This window comes from Pyrus communis, chromosome 17, assembly GCF_041283825.1.
Source record: "Pyrus communis isolate YQ-2024b chromosome 17, ASM4128382v1, whole genome shotgun sequence".
Classification (NCBI taxonomy): Eukaryota; Viridiplantae; Streptophyta; class Magnoliopsida; order Rosales; family Rosaceae; genus Pyrus; species Pyrus communis.
Window position 1 is genome coordinate 22764143 of NC_142581.1, and position 18747 is coordinate 22782889.

An 18747-nucleotide genomic window follows, 5' to 3' on the forward strand; every position below is an offset into this window, starting at 1 on the left:
GAAGATGAGTGCAGAAATCTGTGTGTTTCTTTTCAAAACTCTATAGTTAATATTTACAAAGAAGGAAAACGCTAAAAGCCCATATAATTTGTAAACTACATAATATGGGGTTAATAATTAAATACTCTTTTAAAAAAATTTAAACTTGAAATTCAATGATCAACTGACATCATATAATTTACAAAATATAATTGTTCTAAAAATCCTCGCCTAGCGCCACCTAGGCTCTGCCTAGGCACTAGGCGGCTAGTCACCGCTCTGATTAATGCATAGACGTTTGAAAATTAAGAAATAATGTCTATACCTACTGAGGCACCCGCCTAGGCACTCGTCTAACCCGCCCAAATCAGTCTAGATTGCGACTCACTTAGACAGAAAATAGATAACTTTAATTTACATTTTATTTGTTTTCAATAAATTGTAAGAGACTTGTTGAATATTTGAATGAACACACATTATATGCTTGTTTCCCATGTTTTCATTATGTTCCAATAGCTCATAATATATATATACACACATATCATTCTATTTTGTAGTTTATAATAAAATTATATATATTTTAAGTATAAATAGATACTTATTTATACGAAATATAGTAAATTTAGTTAAATCCGCCTAGATGCCCGCCTAAGCACTAGGCCCCAGCCAGCCACCCGGCTAGTGTCCAACCTTGCAAAATATAATTAAAAAATAGATGAACTCTTTAGCATTCACACTTTGTAGAATATACCGTTGATCCTACCAAAACAAGCGGGACAAATAAGAATCCTACCGAAAACGAATGTGAGATTTAAAAATACGAGAAGCACGTAGGTAGTAATTGTAGCAAAATACAAACACTAAAAACCATGAAAATTTTGACAAAAATTAGGGTTCTATCATGACCGGACCAAGAGATGCTGTGAATTCCGCTCCTCATATTATTTTCCCATATTTACCTTGGGAAAATCTAAGGTGCCAAACACGTGATAAAACAAAAATATCGGCCACACAATCCTATGACACGTGTCGCCCACTCAACGGTCACATTCTCACCTCCCACCATTACTTCTCTGGTGCATGGGGTCTCCCCATCCCTGCCCTGCCCCTGTTCTTATAAAGCCAATTCATCCTTCTCTCTCTCAGAGTAGAGAGAGAGAGAGAGAGAGAGAGAGTTAATTGTTTTAGCCAGAAGGTGAGGCCACAATTGCTCGCAAATCCTAAAGAGATTGTAAGCCCTATCTCCTAGATACACACACACACATATATATATATCTCTCTCTCTCTCTTCACTCTCGCTTATCTTCCTTTATCTTTGTTCTTCCTCCTCTGCCTTTTCAGCCTCTGTTTCTGCATGTTTATTCAGTGTGATACTGATTCTGGTTAACTTTCAGTGGAATTCAAGTTGTTTCTCAATTGGGTTCCTCAGGTTGTTTCCAAATAATTCCTACAATTTGTCGTCGAATCGAATCGAATCGAATCGAGTCCAATGGCACCAAAGTCAGGGAGAGGCAAGAACAACAAGTCCAAGTCAGACAAGAAGAAGAAAGAAGAGAAGGGTAAAATTTCATTTCTCCATTTTTGTGCAATTTTAATCTCCCCGTAAGTAGTGAAATACCTTCGTAGATAGAGCGTTTCTCTTCAATCCAATGCATTCCGGGTTCAAACTCTCTTCATTCCCCCACTTTTAGTATATTTTAAAGCAGTAATATCGTTTATAGTAAAAAAAAAATTAATCCCCTCTGATTATGTACTAATTGTGTTTTCATGTTTTGTAATTTGCAGTTCCCAGTGTTCTTGACATCACTGTCATTACCCCATACGACACACAAGTCATTCTTAAGGTGCCCAATTCTTGTGTAATTAATTCATTTTCTCTTAAAAAAAATCATATTTGAAACCAAAATTAGCATTATTTTACATAATTATTGTAAAATAAAAGTAAATTATTGGGTAATGATGGTTTTAATTTTACATGAAGGGCATCTCCACTGACAAGATACTTGATGTGAGAAAATTACTGGCTGTAAATGTGGAGACATGCCATCTTACAAACTATTCCCTCTCTCATGAAGTAAGCCTTATTCAAATTTAATTATTTATTTTACCTTTTCAAGAACTCTTTCCATGATATCAATCCCGTTCGTCCGAGTTGAACTGAAATTCAGACGAGCGGGACTGATTTTTCAATCCTCTTCTTCAATCAACATGAATTTCTGTTTGTGTTTTTTCGCAGGTCAAGGGGAAAAAATTGAATGAAAAGGTGGAAGTTGTTAGCCTGAAACCCTGTGTTTTGAAAATGGTTGAAGGTGGGTGGATCCTCCAATGTGTCCATTCCAGTAATTTCAGTATCAAAACCAGACTGGCAACTGCCAATCTTTTTGTTGCTACTCTCACTTTTGTTGTTATTTTAATTGAGATTACCATTTTGGGTTTTAGGTTTTTTATATTACTAAAAAGCCAAAACTTAATCGTCACATGAAGGCAACGTATGCGGTAGTTTCGGTAAAATACAACATTTCTTTATTTGAATTTATTGGTCTCAAGATTTTCAATCTTTGCGTGGGGGTTGAGGAGCTAGTAATTCGAGTCATACAATATTTTATTATTCCCTACCCTTTTTTGTGATATTGTTCGGTTATTATACAGTCTGATATATTATGTTGTGAATTTAGTAGTTTTAATCAATTGATAAATATACAACATAATACGTTAGACATCTGACTATATAAGTTGTTGGAAAATGGTTCTCACATTTTCCTTTTATTAACACACTCCTTTAATATCTCTTGATTTTTATATATTTATTCAATTTAAATGTAAAAAATGAATAAGAGTGTGCTGAGAGAGAAAATAAGAGTGAAAATAATTTCTCTCTTAAAAGAATTGTTTAGTTTCACTTCCATCCAAATATTTCTCGTGTAAAAATGCAAAATAAAATTATTTTTTTGGAAGAAAATAAATAAATCAAACAAACGATTTTGAGGAATTTATGTTTTATTATTTTTCAGATTACATTTTTTTAGTATTTACATTTTTTCAGAGGACTATAGCGATGAAGCCCAAGCTGAGGCTCACGTGCGGCGATTGCTGGACCTGGTGGCCTGCACGACCCGATTCGCCAAGCCCAAACGATCCGCCACCAACCCGGACTCCAAGTCTAAGAAGAATGGCAGCAGGCCTCAGACCAGGACCTCGGGCCCTCCATCTCCGTCCGATTCGGGAGATGGCCGTCCGACTTCACCGCGTTCCGAACCGTCCTTTTCGGCGATCTCGGAGAGCCTCGGGATGGTCGCCATTCATCCGACGCCGAAGCTCTCCGACTTCTATGAGTTCTTCTCTTTCTCTCACCTCTCCCCTCCAATTCTCCGTGAGTCTCTTATTTTTTATTCAATTTCCCAATCATCAGTTTTAACAAATTTATCCTCACGTAATGTTTAGGTCCAATAATGCATTGTTTACGTAAGTTCAATGCCTGCTTGAATCGAGACATTACAGTATTGGTGCATACGTTACACCGACAATTGCTCTCATGCTTGGTTCACGAGAAAACATGGAAAAATATTCAATTTTTCGTATTGATTTTTCCTCCTCTAATCTAATGGTTCTGTAGATTTGAAGAGATGCAACTTGGAGGATGCACATGAGAGGCGCGATGGTGACTATTTTCAAATTCAGGTATTTTCATTGTTACTGCTAGCAATTTTATACGTATTATGCATGTGCTTATTAAAATTTTGAAATATATAATTTATGAAGAGAGAAAATATAAAATGATTGTTAAAGTTTTCTATGATGACCTTCAAAGGATTTTTCGTCGTTGAAGAGATTGTTCCGACTGTTTTTGAATAATTATCTTGTCACTAAAATCTTATTTTGTTTGGGAGAAAACCTTGGAAGAGAGACAATAAAGTTACTTTGTGTGTAATTTCCCACAACTTTTATTTTGGTTATTTTTCTTTAGTTTTGTTGACATGGTTAATTTGGTCTCTACACTCTCTTTTGGTTGACAAATAAAATTTTGTTAGTCAGTAGTTTAGATTTTTTTGTTAGTATTTTTATATTTTTCTTTCTGTTTTTTTTCTTGGTCAATAATATATTTCAGAGAGACTTGGCTCCATAAAAATTGTGAAAGTATGGTGTATTTACAGGAATTTCTGGAACACTTTGTAAATATGTTTCTTCACAAAATCCGTTTAGTCAATCACTTCTAATAAATACATGTATAACTTTATAACATTACTAAAAAACAATTATGCTTATACACCTTGATGCGGGTTTGATACCTACCGATGCATTTTCCTCTTAACAACCAACAATTTAATCGTTTGTATAAAAAAAAAAAAAAAAAAAATCACCTATAACAAATATATAGTCAATTTGGGTAAAAGTAAGTTAATTTCTATTTTATTACCCTCATTTTATCACCTTCAATTATATATATTTATTTTATATTTAAAATAGTTGCACGATCCCCACGTGCCTATAATGTAAATACGTACACCTTTGTGGTAGGTACATAGTTTAGGCATAGGCACGAGAAAAATATTCTACATATTCGGATCACGATCCTCTCGTAATCTTAAAAAATTAAATATGTTGAGCAGGCAATGGTGATCGTTGAAATTTGATTAAATGGTTATAAATAAAGAGCCCTTTAAAATTATAATAATTGTAACCATTAGATCAAATTTAAATAATCTCGATTACTTACTCAGTTTTTTAAAAACAGAAAATGATCGTGATTCCGTATTTAATAGTGTAACAGTGTTTTTAATATTTTGTTTGTTGATGTGCTACTGCAGTGGTCCAACCACTTGGACCATTGGGCAATAAATATTAAATAGTACTTTTTTTTTTTGTCGTTTGGTGGCTAAAGATTTTGAAATCTTTTACAACAAATATTAAATCTCTGTCAGATGGGGGTTGAACTAGTATTACAATATTTGCTCTAGACTTGTCTTCTCTGCCCTTCCACTTTTCATACATTCTCATTTTCTTTTATTTATACCATCACGATTAAGCCACGTTAACATTTTATATTACTATTATTTTTTGTCTTCTTATCTCTATAAAAAAAATCAATATAAAATGTTAACATGGCTTAAACATGACCGTACAAAATAAGAGGGTATGAAAGTGTATGGGAAGTGAGAGGGCAGAGAAGCCGGATCCTATTTGCTCCATGTCTTGCAAAGAACTTTTTATTTTTAAGAAAATAAAATAAAAACTAGAAAAGATTTGAATCTCGAGTGATTAAAAGCACTTACCCTAGTCTTGATGTGTAGCTATTGATATTTTCTTTCTCAAATCTTGAAAGACGTCCAAGTTTGAATTTCTCGTAAGAAGTGGGTCTCAAGTTTCAACAACATGTGTTATAGGTTATGAGGTCAAAAGTAGGAAAAGAGAATTAAGATTAGTTGGAATAAGCAAAATATTTTATTTCGAAAAAATAAAGTAAAAACTATAAAATATTTGAAATTAAGAACGGTTACCCTATTCTTGATATTTAGCTATTGGTATTTTCTTTCTCACATCTCAAAAGACGTCCAAGTTTGAATTTCTCATTTTGATTAAAAAGAAAAGGACAATAGCTTCATTGGGTTTCAAGTTTCAACAACATGTGTAAAAGGTAATGAGGTCAAGAGTAGGAAAAGAGAATAATTAAAGATTAGTTGGAATAAGGAAAAGAAGCAGTTTGAAATATTGCAATACTTTTTGTAGCTCTTAAAAACTATTATTAAAATTATTTTAAATATTAAGGATATATTATAGACCTAAGCATAGCTAAATTGACTAGAGCTGTATCCTCCCGCTCCACCCAAGTTCAAATACCCATTTTCCTAATTTAGAATTATAAATTATATTAGAATATCGCTTGAATACAATAACTATAAAAATAATAGGGATAGAGCTTTTTGGTGCAACGAAAAAGTTGCTGAAAGGTCACGGATTCGAGTCGTGAAAACAACCTCTTTGCAAAGGAAGGGTAAAGCATAGACGTTCCACCTGACTCTCGAAAAGCGGAGAGTCTTGTTGGCTTGAGGTCATCCTTTTGCGGGCATCAAGTTGTGTTGTTCACATCTGCACTTGTGTTTGATTGGTTGCTTTTGTTATCCTAATTGTTTCCTTTTACGATCATCTGTCTAGAAGTTGTTATGGTAGTACTTTGCCTTTCTGAACTGGGATGAATGAATGCAGATTAAGATTTGCAATGGGAAGCAAGTACAAGTTGTTGCATCTGTCAAAGGGTTTTACACTGTGGGAAAGCAGTTTTTACAAAGCCACTCGCTCGTGGATCTTCTGCAGCAGTTCAGCAGAGCCTTTGCAAATGTGCGAGCTTGTACCTTTTCTTTTACTTGAAACATGTTAGCAACATACGTTTTTTAGATTCTTAGAAGATCTTTGGAATCATCCCCATCAGCTTTTTTGCATGGTTTGATTTCTGTTTAACTAGATATGATCTGTTAACTTGCAGGCATATGAATCCTTGACGAAAGCTTTTGTAGATCATAACAAGGTTTGGAATGGTTTTGGTGTCGATGTACTTGAGTTGAAATGCGTAACGTTTGAGTTCATTCTTTAATCTTCGTGTGTTTTTTTTTTTCTTTCGGTATTTGTTTAGTTTGGCGATCTTCCATATGGTTTCCGAGCAAATACATGGCTTGTCCCTCCGTCAGTTGCTGAGTCTCCATCAGAATTTCCACCCCTGCCAGCCGAAGATGAAAATTGGGGTGGAAATGGTGGAGGCCAGGGAAGAAATGGCGAATATGATCTTCGACCATGGGCTACAGATTTTGCAATGCTGGCTTCCCTTCCTTGCAAAACTGAAGAAGAGAGGGTTGTTCGAGACCGGAAGGCATTTTTGCTTCATAGTAGATTTATTGACGTTGCAGTCTTTAAAGCTGCTTCAGCAATACGCGGTGTAATAGACTCCAATGTGAATGCAAAGGAGACACTGAATTGTTCTCAAGGCTCCGTTCTTTTTGAGGATCGCATTGGAGACTTGTCCATTGTTGTAAAACGTGATACGACAGATGCATGGCCAAAATCTGATTTTTCAACCAAGGAGGTTGCGCAGAGGCTTTTACTTAAGGGGTTAACTTCTGATGAGAGCGTAGTTGTTCATGTAAGTATGCTTGTAATTGTAAGTTTCTGTGCATTCGTATCGATGCCTGTTCAGTAAATGATGAACCCGAGTCCTCTGACCATCCTTGAAAGTTAGTTTTTTGTATTGTTACGGACCATATTTTTCTTCAATATCTGCCGTTAGCATGAAGAGATGAAACAAAATGCTTTTGCAGGATACTCCGTCGTTGGGTGTAGTTAATGTAAGGCACTGTGGATATACTGCAACAGTTAAAGTTGTCGGTAACATAAAGAAGGGCAACCGCGAGGCTAAAGATATTGATATTGAAGATCAACCAGATGGAGGAGCTAATTCTCTCAATGTTAACAGGTTTGAACTTTTTGCTGTTAATTTTTAAAATTTGGACTGCAGTTCTATCCTATAGAACGGTTGAATTTTCTAAGGAAGCTTTTCACCCTTCTTATGGATACATGCTATATAGTACCGTGCATATTATTTATGTGCACTGACTGACCAAATGTAAAATTTTCTACAGCTTGAGGGTTCTGCTTCAGAAGTCCAAAACTGAATCATTGGTTCCCAGTGATTTGGATAGTTTAGAAACTTCTACGTGTCTGGTTCGGAAAGTAATAAAAGAGAACTTGAAAAATCTAGAAAATGAGCCTGCCAGTTCGGAAAGACCTATCAGATGGGAGCTTGGTTCTTGCTGGGTGCAGCATTTACAAAAGCAGGAAACCGCTACGGTTAACAACTCTGATAGTCCTAAGGTTGATAAAGAGGCTGAACCGATTGTGAAAGGTCTGGGAAAGCAATTTAAACTTTTGAAGAAGAGGGAAAAGAAAACAGTTGGAGAAAGCAGAACATATGACGAGGAAGAAATTGATTCTAGTGAAAGCCGAACAGTAGAGCTAGAGAATGGAGATATCGATGATGAGGCAGAACTGAAACAGTTAATCTCAGAAGAAGCCTTTTTGCGCCTCCGAGAAACGGGAACCAATCTTCACCTAAAGGTTTGCTAGACTTATTTTAACCGTTCAAATTTATAATTGTTTACAAACTGTGTGCCATTCATTGCAAAAGAGAAAAAAAGGTTACTGCCACTTTTTTTATGATGTGTAGTTGTGTTTTTTGAGTCATTGAGAGTAACAGTTCAAGCTTTGCTTGTTGTGACACTGGCAGTCAGCAGATGAGCTTATCAAGATGGCACACAAATATTATGATGAAATTGCCTTGCCAAAGCTGGTAATATTCTTTTTCCACTTTGCCCTTAGCACAGAAGAACTGTCTTCTGTATAGCTTACGATCTAATTCTGTTACTTTATTAGGTAACAGACTTCGGATCACTTGAACTTTCTCCAGTTGATGGGCGCACATTGACAGACTTCATGCATTTAAGGGGACTGAAGATGCGCTCTTTGGGTCGTGTGGTATGGAAGCTCTCTCTCTCACCACCCCATTATTTTTAAGCTTTCTCACTATTATTTGTTTTTGCACTGGCCACTGTGCCCGTGTAAATTTGAGTTTGTCTATGCTTATAATTCTTTTCCTGCTCAGGTTGAACTGTCAGAGAATCTTCCTCATATACAGTCACTTTGTATCCATGAAATGGTTACTCGAGCTTTCAAGCACTTGCTTGAAGCAGTCATTTCCCGTGTTGACAAAATAACTGACTTATCTGCGGCAATAGCATCAACCTTAAATTTTCTACTTGGAGGTTCTGCAGTGGAAGATGATGCCCTTAGATTGCAATGGTTACGTTTATTTCTATCCAAAAGATTTGGTTGGACACTGAAAGATGAATTTCCGCACTTGAGGAAGTTATCAACTCTCCGTGGACTTTGTCATAAGGTATTTTAATTTTGACTGGAGAACGTCACTGATATTAATCAAAGAACAACCATGATCTTTACGTTCCCATTTTCCAGGTTGGTCTAGAGTTGGCCCCAAAAGATTATGACATGGATTTCCAAAACCCTTTCAGCAAATACGACATTATTAGCATGGTTCCAGTGTGTAAGGTGTTATTCTGTTCATTAGTCCCTTTGTTTTCACCCTAGCTTTGGCGGATTTCTAATATCAGTTCATTATTTTTATTTCTTCTTTGACAGCATGTTACGTGCTCTTCAGCCGATGGGCGAAATTTGTTGGAGTCATCTAAAATTGCTCTTGATAAAGGAAAGCTTGAGGACGCTGTTAATTTTGGAACAAAGGTACCACCTCTATATTAATGAGAAATTATGCCATCCCCTTCGTGGTACTGATTTTCCGTCTTGCATTTGAAGGCACTAGCAAAGATGATAGCTGTTTGCGGTCCTTATCATCGAGTTACAGCAAGTGCTTACAGCCTTGTAGCAGTAGTTCTTTACCACACTGGTGATTTCAATCAGGTATTACTCTCTTAACTATTTCAGATCACACATATTTTTCTCCGGCTCTTCTATATATTGTTCTTACAACTTTTGCATTTCAATCTGTTGTTTAGGCGACCATTTATCAGCAGAAGGCTCTGGCTATAAATGAAAGGGAACTTGGGCTTGACCATCCAGATACCATGAAAAGCTATGGGGATCTGTCTGTTTTCTATTACCGTCTTCAATACATCGAATTGGCTTTGAAGTAAGTACTAACATATTTTTTTGAAGTCTGTTCCTCTCTCTGCCTTTTGTGGTTCTGACTACTGATTTAACATTGTGTATTTGTTTAGGTACGTAAATCGTGCTTTGTTTCTTCTTCATTTTACGTGTGGTCTATCTCACCCTAACACAGCTGCAACATACATCAATGTGGCTATGATGGAAGAGGGCATGGGAAATGTCCATGTTGCTCTCAGATACCTGCACGAAGCTCTCAAGTGCAATCAGAGACTGTTAGGAGCAGATCATATACAGGTCTCTCCTCTTTCTCTATCTGTCTGGGTGCGCTTGTGTGCTTGCCTGCATCTCTGTTTTACTGCAAAGACCTTGATTATATTAATTTATCTTAAGCTGAACTTCTTACATGGTTTGTTTTGTGCCCTTTTAGACTGCTGCAAGCTACCATGCCATAGCCATAGCTCTCTCATTGATGGAAGCATATTCCCTCAGTGTGCAGCATGAGCAAACAACACTTAAGATACTTCAGGCCAAACTTGGACCGGAGGATCTTCGTACTCAGGTTGACTACAGAATCATTACTTTTCCATCTAGACCTACTTGATTTATTTGATTCATCGTGTGCTATTGGCCTTCTCTGATACTCACTACAAGAAATGAAGTGACCATGGCTTATCTTAGACATTTTTTGAAGTTGCAAAGTCAACATGTTAACGTGTTAAATATTCCTGAGCAGGACGCAGCTGCATGGCTTGAATATTTCGAATCTAAATCTCTGGAGCAGCAAGAAGCAGCACGAAATGGATTTCCGAAGCCAGATGCATTAATTGCAAGCAAAGGTCACCTTAGGTATTAATATGGTATTCCCAAATTACTTTGTTCCAAATTATATGATAACACGGTTGGGTGCTAACTACTTTTTCCTCCAATGCAGTGTATCAGATCTCCTAGATTTCATTACTCCTGATCAATATTCGAAAGCAAATGATGCACATAGGAAGCAGCGCCGCACAAAGGTGGATACGTTTTTTCTTTTACTGTCTGCATTTATCCCTGATCCTAATGCTAACCCAAAATTTAGGCATAAATATTGATGTTACTGTAAAATGATATAAGTTTATCTTCCACATTTGATATGCTTACATTGTTTCTCCATATTTTCAGGTACATCAGTCGAGTGATAATATGCCTCCGGCACACCAAAATGCAATAGCTTATGATGACTTGCCAAATCATGACGTGGAGAACACTACAATTTTGATAGATGATAAAACTGATGCAGTTGAGGATAGATCCGTTCATCAGGACCTGGAGGAAAAGGGTGATATTTCTACAAAAGGTTTGTCAGTTATGAGCGTAACTGTTGAAGAAACAACTTCAGATGAAGGCTGGCAAGAAGCTAATTCGAAGGGCCGGTCTGGAAGTACTGCTACTGGCCGGAAGTTTGGCCGAAGAAGGCCAGAGAGTGAATATTCAAATTTTAGAGAAAGCAAATACCGGAGGGATGTCATTTCTCCACCACGGACTTCAGCTCCTAAGAGTTTTCCGAGTGATTTGCATTCACCAAAGCAGTCAAAGGTTCGTATTCTGAGTGCAGGAGAAGATTCAGTTAAACTTCAGTCCAAAACTTCTGTTTCTAAAGTCCCCTCTATTCCAGCAACTACAAATTTGGCTTCGAAATCTGTATCTTACAAAGAAGTAGCTTTGGCACCTCCAGGTACGGTTCTAAAGTCACTGCACGATAAAGTTGAAGGCTTAAGTGTGGAAAATGCTGAAGCCAAGACATGCAATACTCCCTCTGAGACTTTGAAAATTGAGGAAAGCATAGGTAACTCTGCGGTTGAAGTGATTCCAAATGACGGGGTGGAAGGAACAGGTCTTGCAAGTGCATCCCAATCAGAAGATACAGGCCCTGAAATTGTAGAGGAAAAGTCGGGAGAAAAAAATGGAAGTAAGCTTTCAGCAGCTGCTAAACCTTACAATCCAAGACCACTAACAACTACTCTTCCTCTAAATCCGGTTGCTGTTACAAGTCTATACGATGTGAGAGACAGTCAAGTAATGCTTTCAGCGCCGGTGCTTCCCCCAGTAGCTGCTAGAGTTCCTTGTGGTCCTCGGTCATCACTGTATTACAAAACCAATTATTCCTTCCGCATGAGACAAGGTGTTCAGAAATTTCAAAGACCTGTTACAGAAAGAGGGGGTTCTGGTCCTCCAAGAATCATGAACCCGCATGCTCCTGAGTTTGTTCCCGGGAAAACTTGGCACGTGGATACTCTAGACGAATGTGCATATGTTGCATCTGAATCAAATCCTTCGTTTGAAGTTAGTGGGGCTGCAGAGGAGGAACGACAAGAAATTTCCAGTAGCAAAGCTGAGGATGGTATCTTGAGAAAGAGCATCTCCAATTCTGAGAAATCCGAGCTTGCAAGGCAGATATTGCTCAGCTTCATAGTAAAATCCGTGCAGCAGAACAAGGATCCTGCAAATGAAAGTAAGCAAGGGAATCAATCAGATGCCATCGAAGATGACAGTGCGATAATAAAAATTCACTATGGAGATGAAGGAGAGAGGGACTTGGTTTCTGAATCCAGTGGCTCGGAGCAACCAACGGTAACGGATGTAAAGAATAAGGAAGGTGGGGACGCTGAAGGATTTACAGTTGTGACGAACAGGAGAAGAAACCGGCAGCTGAGAAGCGGGGTAGCAGGGTTGTACAATCAGCAATCTATCTCGGCTTCTGTTCATTGAATATACAGATCATAAACCTGAAAAAAACGTACCAATAAGCATCGTTCTGTCCTCCTCAAGTCACTCATATAACGCATCATAATGTAAAAAGTTTCTCAATTTTTTTGAAGAGAAAACACGGTTCTTTTGTTGTCGCAATCAGTTCTTAAGTTTATGTTCTGTTTCCTATTTTTTGAGTTTGATGAATAAAAGTCTGTTCGTTCTCAAGTTCAATGCCGGTGGTATCGTTGTATCATAATTTTCCTAATGATGAGTAATGGAGATGATGAGCTGATTTTATTTATTTATTTATTTTTCAGAGACATGTTCATTGTAACTTTAAACTCAAGTACGAATGTACGCTTGACGGAGAACATCCTGAATAACGTTAGGAGGACTCTCAGTCCAAACTAATTAATGCGTCACCAATCGTTACTGCAAACTGAGCTAAACGATCGGCAACCCCATTACAACAAGGTCTGATCAATCCATAACGTTACTCTTATGGCTGCAATTGAGGTTGAAGAATAGCTTTCAATTGTGAGGACTGGTGAAAAGAGAAACCTTGCAAGGGCTTATAAGAGGTTGGACAAGTCTCTATATTGCCAATTGGTTTTACGGTGGAACCTCAACTTTCTTCATCAATTACTACTTTTGACAGCCCCAGAACTATAACAAGCTACAACCCAGCTGTTAACGCAAATAACTCCACCTGCGCTGCAGAAGAAATCTCAGCCTTCCGCCAAGCCGCAGCAACCTAATTGCACTGTCCACATTAAATTTGAACCATCCTTTACCTGGAGCTAAACACCGCTACTGGATCGGACGTCGAGAAGGAGAGCAGCAGGACACCAAGCTTGCCGGAATTCATGGTACCATCTGCTCACCTTCGCCACAGCCTCCACAGGGCTATCTCTTCGACCCTCCCATAGCAGCGAGTTCCTCTCTTTCCATATTGCCCACAGAGACGTCATCACCATATATACCAACATCCTTCCCTACCATTTCAAACGGCTACAGCAACCGTTCATGAAATGATATTTCCAAACCATGCCACCACTATAGTCTTAACGGGACCTGGGCAAAGGAACATTTACACAAAGCATGATGAACAACACTCTTCTTCGACACCACATCTCAGCCTTTCCAACTCAATTCCAACGCATTTACATTGTTCAGATGCACCATGTTATATAATTTTTGTTCCGAAAACATGTAACTAACATAAGATACTGCATTCTAAGGACCCAACCCTAAACCCTCCAAACTGTAATCCACCCCATGCCAACGTCCCATTCTGTTCACTGTTTATGCAGCAGATAAACAGTATTTGTAAGGGCAGTAATATTGTTTGTATAATGATCATCACAACTGAATACGGTGAAGAACCAAACGAAAGAATATTTACTTAATTTTTAGATTTTATTTTCTGATGATTGTTACAAATGGAGACGGACGTAAGTAAATAAATAAATAAAGAGCATTTGGACGGCGTGGTGGTCGGTTAGGCTAAAGAACTCTAAAACAAAATTAGCTAAAATTGGAAAAAGGACATAAACAATAATTAGAGAGTTGATTTGCGTTGAATAGATCAGTCAGCTAATAATTGATTAGCTTAATTTAGAGACCAAGAGAAGATGGTTAATTAAAAAAGATGGTTAATTAAAACAATTTTCAAACTCTTGCGTAACAGAAAGCAATCTTTTCTCTTGTCTTAATTAACACAAGTAACTAAACCCCTGTGAGAAAATCTCCTCTATCACAATTGACTTTTGTTTGGCTTAAACCGAAGCTGCTCCAACGAAAATATTATAAGAGGCTCTTCATTGTGATTAGCAGCACTAGCAGCTGTTTACAGTGCTTAATTTCTAGAAGGAATTAGGGTTTTGTTTTGAATTACTATAATTTAATTGATAGAAAGAAAGTTTCAGAGAGAAATGGGAGTTAGAGGGAAAGCAGGAGGAAATAAGAAAGAAGAGTCAGTGGCAGTGGCAATAGACAAGGACAAAGGAAGCCAATATGCAATCAAATGGACTGTTGATAATCTTCTTTCCAGAGGTCAATCTCTCACATTGCTCCATGTCAAGCAAACTGCAGGTTCCAACCAAAGTAAATCTCTCTCTCTCTCTCTCTCTCTCTCTCTCTCTCTCTCACATATGCATGCATGATTTTTTTTTTTTTTTTTTTTTTTTTTTTTTATATTTCTATTTTTCGATCAATTGAGAGGGCTGACGTTAGCTAATCCAAACACTGGGAATATAAATTATCGCTAAACTAATAGCTAATCTGCGGCATGCGCAATCATGTTATCATCATTCTTTGCTAGAATTTTATGGTTCATTAAACCTGAGAGTAGTTGTATTGATCATTTTGTATATGTATAGACCACAATCAAAATTCTGTCTAACATTCACGGGGTTTATAGCTCTCCTGTTAGGTTCAGAGTTCGATTCCCCTCGTCTATATTGCTTATATATATGTATTTGTATATATAGCACCTAGTTTAATGAAGGAAAAATGTTTATCAAAATCTAACATTCGAAAAGTCTAAATTAATATAGTTTACTTTTCTTCTGATGTTCTTGTATTATGGTTTATGTAGCTGGGCAATCGAAGGAGGAGGCTGGAAAGGTGTACCACAATCCATCTGATACTGAAGCCAAGGAACTATTTCTTCCATTTCGTTGCTATTGCACTAAAAAGGCTGTAAGTCATGCTTTTTAATTACTGCACCTCATTCGAATTTTTCCTTCACGTCAGAATTTCTTCTCCTTAATTATTATGTTTTGATTTTTCATCTGCAGATAAAATGCAACGAAATTATAATTGAAGACACTGATATTTCTAGAGCACTCGTAAACTATGTTGCCATTAATTTATTTGAGGTTTTGGTTCTTGGCACACCATCAAAAAGTCACCTTTTGAGGTATGAGATTATTTACTCTTAATTATTTCTTATCTTTTTTGCATCTTCTGTTCTAACATTACCTCAAAAATCTTGTTTTCACAAAAGGTTCATGATCACAGACGTTCCAAGCACCGTGTCAAAAAGGGCACCCGACTTTTGCACAGTGTACGTCATTGGTAAATCAAAGATTTCATTTGTCAAACCTGCTACCTTTTCCGTACCCCAAAGAGCTCCGCCACCAGCTAAGCGAATAGAGCACCAAGCCAGCACAGCTTTGGAAGAAAATAACGCACAAATCGTGATCTACAACCCTAAACCTAGAGGTTTGTTTCTGCTATTCTACAGCATGCATTCTTATTTCACACCTGATAAGAAGGCTTAATTTTGTCACTACTAGTCACTCAAGTTTCTTTGATTTATGCAGCCCCAGAATCACCACGGTATCCAACCAAAAGGACACAGTATCTACCGGAAAGGCCACATTATCCACATAGTAGCGAGCCAAAAGAAGAAGAAATCATGTAAGCTCTGATACATTGATGACTTGGGGGAGAAGTTTCGTACATGTTTAGTCAGTGATGCTCAAAACTCAATCATTGAAGTTATACGAGTATAACTAAATAAATATGATTCAGGTCACCATTCAGTAGAGGAAGAAATGCAATGAACAAAACATACGAGCTCCCACCAGGCAGTGATATATCATTTGTCAGCAGAGGATCGCCAAGCATGGAACACGTGTCTGCTAATTCATTCTATGATAGCATGTCACCAGGAATGGCCTCTGGATTGTCAATGAACTCCGAATTTGACAGCAGAAGCTCTACTTCTACGGCGTCTTATTCTGGAACAAAATTTATTGACATGAGCTCTCCACGGCGCGATTTCTCATCATCCTCTTTCGAAAGTGGAAACTCGTGGCCATCGTCACAGCAGGTCATCATTAATTATGAGTGATTTTCATGCACATTTATCACAATAATCTGTATACATGAAGAAATAGGCGAGGGTATTAATAATTTAATTTCCCTGAAAATAACAGGATGATGTGGAAGCTGAAATGAGGCGGCTCAGGCAGGAGCTCAAACAAACAAGGGAAATGTACGCCACAGCCTGCAAGGAGGCAGTCACAGCAAAACATAAGGTATGGACACGAAATGTGATTCGGTCTTTTTGATCTCTCTCTCTCTTTCTCTCTCTAACACACACACACATGCACGCACGATGGACACTTAACATATAAGGTTATGCCCTTCGAAAAGTGCTAGTTATTTGTGCCTTGAAACACTTGAAATTACAATATAAAATACATATACTTGGATCCTGCATAAAGAAACGAGTCCAATATGAAATAGATATCTTGGTTTAGAACACCTGTTTGAGTACAAGTTCTGTTGACATATCATCGTACAGGCAACAGAAGTTAACCGATGGAAACGGGAAGAAGAAATGCGATTAGAAGAGGCCCGACTAGTTGAGGAAGCTGCAAGGGAACTTGTAGAAAAGGAGAGAGCAAAATGTAGGGCTGCCATTGAGGCAGCAGAAGCGGCTCAACGGGTTGCTGAACTGGAATCACGGAAAAGGAGGAATGCAGAATTGAAAGCCCTCAAAGAAGTTGAACAGAGGAAGAAGTCAATAGATCCAAGAGCATATGAGCTCAGGTACAGGAAATACACAATCGAGGAGATTGAAGCGGCAACATATGCTTTTTCGGAGGGTTTCAAGATTGGAGAAGGAGGCTATGGGCCGGTATATAGAGGTGAACTGGACCACACACCGGTGGCAATAAAAGTTTTACGTCCAGACGCAGCACAAGGACAGTCGCAGTTCAAGCAAGAGGTTGAAATACTGAGCTGCATAAGGCATCCAAACATGGTTCTGCTTCTTGGAGCATGTCCAGAGTATGGCTGCCTGGTCTACGAGTACATGGCCAATGGGAGCTTAGAAGACCGTCTCTTCCGGCGAGGCAACACCCCAGTTATTCCTTGGCAGATACGGTTCAGAATTGCTGCCGAAATTGGGACTGGGCTTTTGTTCCTTCATCAGACCAAGCCAGAACCCATTGTACACCGAGACCTAAAACCGGACAACATTTTGCTAGACTATAACTTTGTGAGCAAGATTAGCGATGTAGGTTTAGCCAGGCTTGTCCCTCCATCAGTAGCCGACTCTGTCACTCAGTATCACATGACATCAACGGCCGGAACATTCTGTTATATCGACCCAGAGTACCAGCAAACCGGAATGCTTGGAGTAAAATCTGATGTCTACTCACTTGGGGTCATGCTTCTACAACTAATAACTGCCAGGCCACCAATGGGTTTGACTCATCATGTTGAGCATGCTATTGAGAGTGGGACTTTCCTCGACATTCTTGATCCTGCTGTTCCTGATTGGCCTGTTGAGGAAACAATGAAGTTTGCTAAGGTAGCTTTGCAGTGTGCTGAAATGAGGCGCAGAGACAGACCGGACCTCGGGAAGGTTGTTCTACCCGAGCTTAACAGATTGAGAGAACTTGCTCAAGATAGCTTGAACCGCGCCATGTTTGGCGGCGGTGAAGTATTAGCAGCAAAACAAGGCCTCACTTCCACAAGACAAGTGAGTTTCATAACGTAGAACTAGCACTACTGCACTTGCATTAACTGCACACACCAGTCATATATATTCTTGCAAAGCAAGCATCATAATATACCGTTGTTTTTTGTTTCTCAACATTTATTTATTTGCAGGATGTGATAAGTGAGGCCAATCTAACGCGATCCGGATATGAGAGCTCAATGAGTCAATCGAGCACATCATCTTATCCCGGAAGATGATTATTCTCGGGTTTAATATAAGACTCAAATCAGTTCCCACTTTCTTGAAGTTATATAACCTTGTTTTCATATCTCCAATTAATTGGCAAAGTCAGCTGAATAATCGGATTATTGTTCAAGAATTTGTTAGTACAGTAATAGTAGTTAAGTTGTTGAACCTGTGCAAAACTTGGTTACGGAAGAGAAATCAGTTGTGCAATAAGAGTTAAATGGTTTCTTTTTCGGAAGCGCATGTGTTATAATAGATTTAGTTGATCCGAAATTTTCTCGATAATTATACAAATATTATTTTTTTTTTATTGTAATTATTTTAGGATTCCCTTGAACAAATGGGTTTGTCTAAAAACCTATTAATATATATATATATATATATATATATATTTTAAAGAAAACTAATGAAAATGACTTGAAAACTTTGAGTTTTAACAAAAGAATAAAATAAAGGGTAAAGTGAATAGTACTAGGATTGATTTTTTAGTGTAAAAATATGATTTTTCGTTAAAATAAACAGCAACTATAGCTTTTCGTTAAAGTTTCCTATATTTTAATCATTGTATCAGTAAGGAGTCATATTTCTACAACATTCCTTATATATATGGGCCCTATATGGTCATGTTGACGTGGGTTGCACGG

General features: G+C 37.8%; 2 protein-coding genes across 4 annotated transcripts; both read left to right on the plus strand.

Moving 5' to 3' along the window:
- The first annotated feature begins 1078 nt into the window (after positions 1-1078).
- LOC137749324 (Tetratricopeptide repeat (TPR)-like superfamily protein) lies at positions 1079-12694 on the plus strand. 3 transcript variants are annotated; one of them, XM_088689502.1, is made up of 24 exons: positions 1079-1210; positions 1321-1538; positions 1765-1823; positions 1961-2053; positions 2216-2288; positions 3023-3349; positions 3593-3657; positions 6181-6312; positions 6458-6499; positions 6605-7108; positions 7284-7438; positions 7605-8079; positions 8249-8311; positions 8395-8496; positions 8624-8917; positions 8995-9087; positions 9178-9279; positions 9352-9456; positions 9552-9685; positions 9774-9957; positions 10091-10222; positions 10397-10509; positions 10595-10676; positions 10825-12694. In XM_088689502.1, the coding sequence occupies exons 2-24, from the start codon at positions 1469-1471 to the stop codon at positions 12409-12411; spliced, it is 4986 nt and encodes a 1661-aa protein (XP_088545628.1). In that variant the 5' UTR covers positions 1079-1210; positions 1321-1468; the 3' UTR covers positions 12412-12694. The 3 variants fall into 3 exon arrangements, with proteins under 3 accessions (XP_088545628.1, XP_068345523.2, XP_068345524.2); XM_068489422.2 differs by having other exon boundaries at positions 1087-1210; positions 1374-1538; XM_068489423.2 differs by having other exon boundaries at positions 1099-1210; positions 1409-1538.
- Positions 12695-14327: 1633 nt separating this feature from the next.
- LOC137708940 (U-box domain-containing protein 35-like) lies at positions 14328-18114 on the plus strand. Its single transcript, XM_068448098.2, has 9 exons — positions 14328-14499; positions 14993-15096; positions 15195-15316; positions 15404-15621; positions 15723-15819; positions 15934-16234; positions 16341-16442; positions 16712-17896; positions 18028-18114. The coding sequence occupies exons 1-9, from the start codon at positions 14328-14330 to the stop codon at positions 18112-18114; spliced, it is 2388 nt and encodes a 795-aa protein (XP_068304199.2).
- Positions 18115-18747: the final 633 nt, after the last annotated feature.

Excerpts from the sequence above, each read along its gene's own strand:
- LOC137749324 (XM_088689502.1), top strand. The coding sequence starts at position 1,469 with ATGGCACCAAAGTCAGGGAGAGGCAAGAACAACAAGTCCAAGTCAGAC. Across the intron at positions 7,109-7,283 it reads ATGAGAGCGTAGTTGTTCAT|GATACTCCGTCGTTGGGTGT; the intron begins GTAAGTATGCTT and ends ATGCTTTTGCAG. Across the intron at positions 9,280-9,351 it reads CTGTTAATTTTGGAACAAAG|GCACTAGCAAAGATGATAGC; the intron begins GTACCACCTCTA and ends TTGCATTTGAAG.
- LOC137708940 (XM_068448098.2), top strand. The coding sequence starts at position 14,328 with ATGGGAGTTAGAGGGAAAGCAGGAGGAAATAAGAAAGAAGAGTCAGTG. Across the intron at positions 15,622-15,722 it reads CTACAACCCTAAACCTAGAG|CCCCAGAATCACCACGGTAT; the intron begins GTTTGTTTCTGC and ends TGATTTATGCAG. Across the intron at positions 15,820-15,933 it reads CCAAAAGAAGAAGAAATCAT|GTCACCATTCAGTAGAGGAA; the intron begins GTAAGCTCTGAT and ends AATATGATTCAG.